The 8,600-nt window shown below is 44.3% G+C and overlaps 1 protein-coding gene across 3 annotated transcripts in view; it reads right to left on the reverse strand.

Moving 5' to 3' along the window:
* The window catches only part of tle5 (TLE family member 5, transcriptional modulator), a 36,547-nt gene extending 28,784 nt beyond the window's left edge, over nt 1–7,763 (reverse strand). The window contains exon 1 of one of the 3 annotated variants that reach the window (XM_076087845.1): nt 6,864–7,763. In XM_076087845.1, coding sequence (XP_075943960.1) covers nt 6,864–6,890 — 27 coding nt within the window. In that variant the 5' untranslated portion in view covers nt 6,891–7,763. The remainder of the gene's footprint in view (nt 1–6,863) is intronic. The other 2 variants (XM_076087842.1, XM_076087843.1) reach the window with 2 other exon arrangements.
* Nucleotides 7,764–8,600: the final 837 nt, after the last annotated feature.

The raw sequence follows: 8,600 nt of genomic DNA on the forward strand, positions 1-8,600 counted from the left end.
CCTCGGTGGAACTGAGGCGGCATGTTGTTTCAGTCGGGGCCGTACTGCTCTTAGGCACACAAACAGAGCCGCTAATTCTCTTGTCGGAACTGGTGCAGTGCCTGGCGTTTTTTGGCAGGTCTAGGGGGGCCCCTGGCCGAGGAGGGCCACGGCACCCCCTGTGCCGCTTTGTTCCAGCCCACCGCACCGTTCTGCTCTGAGGAAGGGCTGCCCCACCCACCACCACCTCCCTCCCTCCTTCCCACCTCCCACACACTCCTCGTAGGTAGCCGATGCTGAATACTGATACAGCCGCTTCACTCCACACACCCCCATCTTCACTCCACACACCCCCATCTTCACTCCACACACACACACACACACACACACACACACACACACACACACACACACACACACGCACACGATGAGCTCTTGACTGCGTGTGTGTGTGAGCGTGTACGTAGACACACGCGCACAAACTCATTACCATTCTACTTTTTTCTCTTCACGCACAACATCCTTCAGTGACACACACACGTCCATAAATGCCACAGAAACATTTACATCAATAGCTCCTACGGACTTGAGCTAAACCAAAAACATGGTTCAACTCAGTTCTGTTGACATCCGATTGTATTTATATTTCCCGTTCTTTCGGTTTGCTGCGGTACTTTGTGTAAGGCAAAGCGGCCCAGGCAGACAAAGTGGTAGAGATATAACTTGCAAATCTTATTTTGATCAATGTTAAAGGGGAAGCCGTGGGTTCTCATTACAAGGCATCATTCATTTTGACAAGGTTCTTGGTTATTTCACATAGTATGTTTTGTCTCATGACGGCAAAAAACCACACACTAAGCGGTCTTGTATTCCCTTGGCCTTGCCTGCGCCTTATGAATATGCCACAGCTGGTTTATGTGGTCTTTTAATCTGTAGAGGAAATTTACTTCCAGTCCATATACATTATTTTTCAGCTATTTCTGTCCAACACAACAAATAAACCCGAGGTGAAAGTTGTGTAACTGATTGGCCCAGCAGGGACTGCATCCTTCATAGAGCGGTGACATGTTTTCTGTCGTCTTGATTCAGTATTTCCTCCAAGAGGCCGCTCTGGTGCACGCCGTGTACTCCAAGGGGATGGTGCAAAAATTGCGCGCGCGTGTTTTGTTTTAGCCATAGTCACACTAATGTGAACACACCTAAAGCTGTGTAATATACAATATCTACATGCAAATGAATACGTTTACGGTTTTAAAACGAAAGCGATCTCCGTCCACGCGGGCGTTTCAGGAATGATTTCCTAGCACGTCTGAAAATGAACATCACATGACTGATCACGTACACTGGGCATGCGGGTGCCGGTGTAAACAGGAAGTAGACTGGTTGCTTAATTACAGAAAATATTATAGTACTCTTAAATAATAAAAGGTACTTAATACTTAAGATCATCCTCCTCTATATATTAAACGGACAAATATAGTGAAAAAAACAACTTAATTACAAGGCTGCAGTCTTGCTCTACCACACACACACACACACACACACACACACACACACACACACACACACACACACACACACACACACACACACACACACACACACACACACACACACACACACACACACACACACACACACACACACACACTACATTTGGTGAACACAAGGTCTCCGGTTCAGCGCCTGTCCACACTACGAACAACCCCGGAGTTTACAAACGTAGCCAGCATTGGTTGCATTTTCAAACTTTGTTTTAGGAGCTCGAAACTCATGAGTAGTGTGGCTGCTGGGAAACGTAGTAGTGTGGCTGTGGCCTCGGAGTGAATATGATCCACTTCTCATGTGGCCTAAGCATGACCAACAAAATGCACATGAAGTATCAGAGTTTCCATTCGCTTTCTGCGGCGTCAAAGTCAGCCCACCTTAATCAGCAAGACGCAGGAACTCAGCTTGGGTTCTGCTTGCAGACTTTGGCAAGTACTGCTATAACCCATCACGTCTGTCTTTTCATCTTTAACTGAAAAATGCTTCCACAAAATACATTTTAAAAACACATTACGAGCTGTTGACTGTGACATGTTTTATAGGGTTTGACCGTATGCAACAAAGCTTTGCAGTTTGCCTCAGTAATTTACACTCTAGTCCTCTTGCCAGTGTTATCAGCACAAACATAATCATGACAGCGATGAAGTTAGAGAGGCTGTAATATTGGCCCATTAACACCGTAGCTCCTTGCCCCTCCATGTTTCTTTTACATCTTCACGAGGAACATTTCTTACTATTGTTGTCGGGTTTATCTCAATATTAATATAAGACGTCTCAACAGAGATATTGCTGGCTAACATCGAACTATCGCACTGTAATTGTAGTTTAAAGAAACATCTCGAAAATACATTTTTAAGAAAAATCCCTGAGGCTCGACGGGGGGGTCAATTTAGGCCATGCTTGCAATGCAGTAGTGTAATCCCTGCTGGGGATTACCTGAAACAACAGTCTCATGTATGGAGTCACACAGGTTGAAAGCGCATATACCTGCAGCACCCTGTGTTTAAGGGGTTAAGATGATAACCGCTAACCACTTCCCCGGTTAGAGTCCAGCTGGGGGGCCTTTGTTGACTCTCTCTCCCCCCCACTGGCGCCATCAAAAAGCCAAAAAAAAATAACTATTTAGAAAGAAAGTGTGCATACAAGGGTGCACAGGTCTTCTGGATGAGGGGGGTATAAGTGTGTGTGTGTGAATGTGTATTCAAATGTAACTTCTCTGCTTACTTGAGTCCAAGTCAGTATGTGTGCGTGTTCCAGAAGAGGAGGGCTGCACCGGTCTACACCCCTCTCTTTCAACCAACCCCAAAGCATTTTGACAATCATCCACTGTGGCCCTTCACAAAAATCAACATCACCTGTGACCCATGGCCTCAACTGGACCACTCAACAGCAGGGCCTCCTGCGGGGGGGGGGGGGGGGCTCTGCGGGGCTCTGTTTGTCATGCTAATCAGCTGGCCTAACCTCAACGACCCAGACATCTGCTGGCCTGCGTGTGTCAAGCCCCACATTCAATTTGTTCCTCCGATACAAAAAGCAGATAAGACCCTTGAGGGCTGGGAAGAATGTCCGTGTGTGTGTGTGTGTGTGTGTGTGTGTGTGTGTGTGTGTGTGCGTGTGTGTCCTTGCTGTTGATGAGTGAAAGGGAAAAATCCTTTTATTTCTATGCATGTACAAGAGCGATAATTACCAGCAGAGAAGGGAGCTAAAGTGTATGTTCGTGTGTTCGATGCTGTGCTCATTCTTTCTTCTGTGTGTGTGCGCGCTTCAATGTCTAATACCCCCCACTGACAAACACACAGACAGCCAGGCTTGTTGCTCACACACACACACGCGTTTGTGAGTGCGTGTGTGTGTGTGTGTGCAGCGGGGCGACAGAGAAGGGGTGGGGGGAGTTTGTTTAATGGGCGAGACAGGGGACCATGGGGATTAAGCTGCCCCCAGCTGGAGGCTTTAGAGGAAAGGCTGGGGGCTGTCCTGTTAATTCAAGTGGGCTTAATAATGCCTGTGCACCCTCTGCCCCTGACCCTCCCACCACTACATCAGATCTGGGAGGAAACGCATGATAAAGGGAGACAAGCGGGAGGAGGAGGAGGGAGTGTGTCTGTGTGTACAACCTGTGGCCATCTCTACAGTGGAGTAACGGGCTCCGGGGACTCCAGAGATTTTTGCCTCCATATTACTTGCTCTACTCTCCGGCTTTTGGCACCGGAGTCTTTCTGTTGCTCCACTTTCACGCCACAGCCAGCTTTGTTGGAGCTGCATTAGGATTAATCAACACCCAAACAATATGGCAAATGCTATCAACTGGGTCAGGCACTGTGCCGCTATCAAATGAGGCTTTTTCCTATTAAACCAATGAACTGTGCCCGTAACCGGTGACAGTGGATTAAAATGCACCCATTGACTTAAAAGGCACACGAATCCTTCTTAAAAATACGGCCTTCTTTGTGTCTAAATGGGACGAATATCTGAAATAAACGTAAAAATTAAATTCATCGCTTATCGTTTTTGCTTTCCGATATTAAAAAATAAATCCTGGCAAACCTATAAAATAAGTGAGCACTTCCACGAGGCATGACTATTAAACTGGAGCACACAATATGTACCCAATACAACAAACATACAAATGTCAGCCCGAGGAAGATGGCGGTGAACCCGGAATCTCTGGAAAGAAAGCCGCTACAATGCAAATGGAGAAAAATGACGTGACCCGGTGTTTAGACAGAAACATCTTCCTCTTATTCCACATGAATCAGATAAAAGCCTTAAGGCATTTCACATAGTTTATAGAAACTAAATACGGTAAATTGCCTTAAGTGGCCAGGGAAAGGCAACATCTTCTGTGATTCACACAGGAAACGTAACATTATTTTAGTGCAATGTGACCACACATCACCACTACGGCTTCCTCTGCTGCTTCAAATTAGACACATCACACATGAGCGGATCCTTGATTGTGCACATCATTCATATATATACATATATATATATATATATATATACATATATATATATATATATATGGAACTTCAACACTAATGTTACTACAGAGAGAACAAAGGAAAATAGAGGGAAAGCAGATTCTGTGCTGACTGAGTCCGTTTGAGAGATCCATCATCTGTTATTATGAGGCAGTGCCGTTATTCTCTCATCCTCCAGCTCCTTATCTGTGACACTCGTATCTATACGAGTGTCACACATTCTCCCCATCCTCGGCCCCCTGTGACAGCAGCAGCAGCAGCTGAGAAGGAAGAGGAATTGAAGGGGGAAGACGGGTGTGTGTGGTGGGATGGTTTAGTACACAGGTGTATTTGTGGAGGGTTGGAAATGGCTTGTTGTAGCAGGTTGAGACTAAAGCAGCTGCAGAACGAGTGAGCAGACATCCTAAATTCCCCAAACCCCATTTTTAATCCTGTGTGTTGGGTCTTAATACTCCAATCAAGCAGCATAAGGGCACTCAATTGGATTAGAAAAATAACCTCCTATCAGACAGGCAGGCAGGAGTGGCCCAGCTTTTCTCACCTCGGACTCAGTTCTCACCCCATCAGGAGGTGACTGCTCCACCACCTCACCCAGAGGAAGGAGGTGAAACATGGGCTCTAAAGTGGAATCTCACTCCGGTAATTCCCTGAAATTAAAGTATGCGGCTTCATCTCTGCCACTTATTGCTCATTTACTTAGGCGTGTCAACTAGCCAGCTTTCTTGTGAGAAAGCATTGTATGAATAATAAACAACAATAACAACATTTATCCACAGCTGGTTAAGACTAAACTTCCCTTTCCGCCACTAAAAATAATTTCTTCTTCTGCAAAGCATTGCCAAACCTTCCAATTGAATTTCGCCCCATTTTTTCCCACCTGCTTTCCCACAATTCTTTGAACTTTGCGTCACACCGCAGCCAGTGTGTAGAATACATTTCAAATACTGTGACATGGACTCAGACACAACCAACAAAAAAAATCTATTCTTACTGTTCAAAGTACGTAACCGGCTGCCAACAAGAAATGGTCACTGTGGTGAGCCGTGGTAAGATTAAATTTAATATAGTGACAGATATTTTTGTTGAGAACACAGCCCAAACTGTAGTTTTTTTTAGATCATCAGTTTCAGAACCCTTAGGTTGAGCTCGGTAGGACGTAGAGCGTATACAGGATTTCACTCATCTGACAAGCCAGGCCAGAGGTTTCCCAAATCCTCACATTCTGCGCCCGAGTCTGGAAACACACATCCTGGATGGCATCAGAGGCAGTGCCACAATCGATCTGCCACACACACACACACACACACACACACACACACACAGACCGCCAAAGGGCAAAGCCATTCAAGTCACAAAAGACATTCAGGTTCTAGCTTCGGCAAACAACCCTTCCGCTTCGAGCAGTAAAAAGTACCAGTGGCGGTGACAAGACGTTGCCTGGGAGAAGCAGAGGGCACAGTCTTCTTCTCGCTGTTGTGTTAACCTGAGCCGGACCGACGCAAATACCTTTTTGTTATGATTTTGCCCTTGCGAGGAAGGGAAAAGGTGAAATGGCAGCCAAGACCAGGAGGTGGAAATACAGGTTATGTCATCATATTTCTGTTTCAGAGAAGTTTCTTGTTGCACCAAAAGAAGCCAATTGAGTTTGACCAGAAAACATCATTACTAACAGTGACACCAGTGTGCCGGTCACTTAACATAAATGTTTGACCAATGGGCTGAGAGGCCTCATCACTGATACATATACATGCCCTGGACTTAGTTTCTGTTACCATGGAAACTTGAGATTTAGGGGAATTGAGGAGATGTCATAGAAACACCGACCTGCACATAATAGTGTACAGTGTTATTTTTTGAGTGGTTCAGTAACCATATGATGACAGTGACAACATAATTTATATATCTTTGTTATAAAATATATATCTGGCATATTTTAGAGACTGCAGCCCATTGAAAATGCACTGACACGAGGGTGTGAAAATCACACATAGCTGTGAAATATGACAGCATTCATTAGAGTTGTTTGATTTTGGAGGACATACCATCTGGAGAAAAAAAAAGTTTAACAGTTTAAATCCTAAATACAAAAAAAGGGGGGGGGGGGGGTGGGTGGGTTCTCCCATCGTGTGTCTGTAATCCCACAACCACACATCTTCTGCAGAACTTACCAGAACTAAACACTGCAGTTATAAAATAACAGTTTCTTCTAAAACCTCTAATTAAATTACGACATGGTCCTAAACAAACAAGCATGCATAATTCCCCTACCTAGCTAACCTGCCTTTAAATCAGTTGGTGGGTTACCTAAATTCTGGAGGAAAAATAAAATAAAATGTCAAAATAAAAACCACTTACTGAGTGTCTTGATTGTGGAAACATCATGTCAATTCCTTGTTTGTTGCTTTCCTTCCTTAACACGATCAACTGAGTGCCCCGTGTTTATATGTTTCCTTTGTCCAAAGCTAGCCCAGCCGTGCACAGTCCAGCGTTAGCAGGACGACTAGCTAACGGTAGCTAGCGACCGAATATAAGTGATGCACTTTGAGGTAAAGGAGTCGGTGTCTTGTCTGGTTGATGGTAGACCTCGTACCTGTGTCCAGACCCCCGTATTTACTGCGTCTGTTGAACAGGAAACCACCACAACCAGTGCTGGTTCCTCGCTTGGCTAAAGCTAATGGCTAATTCTTCCAAAGCTGTCAGTCAAAATGATCCATCGCAGTTGCAAGAAGCCTTTCCGCCTCAACGCACGAGCGGCGGCAGCGATGCGCGAGCTCAACGCATATAAATTAAAAAAAAAAAAAAACGTTACGCACACACGGTGGTGTTTGGATTTAGCGGAGGGGGGGTAGTAATGGTTTCCTCCGTCGCTTTGTGGTGGTGGTGCTCCTTAATAAAAGCTTTCAGGTCGCTTGCTTCACACAGCCGCGATTACGCAGATGAAAAAAAAGTAGGTGGAAAAAAAAAAACGGTCTAATTCTCAGAAATAACAAAATGTCTGCGGGTTCGTTGTAAGTTGAAAGCTCGTTCCGTCCAACGGCTACACATAAGTCGCGAGTGAAAAAGAAAGACGCTCAGACGGTTAAATAAACTTTAAATATAAGCTGTTCGGGCTTCAGTTTAAACTCTGAACGTTTATCGGAGGGAGTCGCGGAAGAAACAGCGGGTTTGTCAGCGGTGGTGAAGCTAGAAAGTCAGTCCGTTCTCCCGGAGCTTGGAGGCGTAGAAGCTGAACGCCCCACACAGAAACACAGCGGATAGATCAGCGGTGACGCAAAGATCTACACGCCACAGATCTAACCTCGTCGGCCGGCTGATGTCTGGGCTACTAGCGCCCCGCGTGGACAGGTCGCCACACAGCAGCCTCCACGGTCACTGGAGGCTGTTGTGTGTTTATCATGGATGTCTGAAGAAGTTTGTATCATTGTACTATGAATGAATAATAAATAAATATGTTTTCATCGTATATGGCTGTAAATATTGCATTATTTTAAGTTTAAGTTTGCAGGATTAATCAACATCTATATTTGAGTCATATCCTTAAACTCTGTAAAATGTTTTATTTTTAAAAATCCACTATATCTTTACACAGCAAATAGTTGTTTGCTGCTAATCCTGTATACATTTATTTTTTTGGTTAATGAAGTTGCTTCAAAATATTTTCCAATAACTAATAATTTATTCTCTACTCCTGGAACTTGAGTATTGTTTTCTGTCAGTGATGAAAACTTGATGTTCACATTAATATACAAGCAGGTAGAGTTCACCGTCACAGAATTAGCTGCTACATGGATCCAAACCAAGAAGTTGTGCACATTTCAGTCCATTTAATACAAATTAAACGTGTACAGTTTATATTACAGCTGCCAATTAACCATTGTTCAAAGCATGCTGTAGTTTGTCAGATGTTTTCCCCCTTTGCAGATGTTAAATACTACATTTAAAAGGAGCCACTGACTTTAATGCCACAAAAAAGGTATAAAAAATAACTTGTGGAGATCCGACTCTATGAACATCACATTTTTCATGTTGTTTTTTTTGGTCAAAGTTAGTGATTGTTGCATGATAATTGTCTTAATTTTAACTTTGTACTGA

The sequence above is a fragment of the Anarhichas minor genome, unplaced genomic scaffold, assembly GCF_050575085.1.
Source record: "Anarhichas minor isolate MPS153535 unplaced genomic scaffold, ASM5057508v1 ptg000010l, whole genome shotgun sequence".
NCBI lineage: Eukaryota > Metazoa > Chordata > Actinopteri > Perciformes > Anarhichadidae > Anarhichas > Anarhichas minor.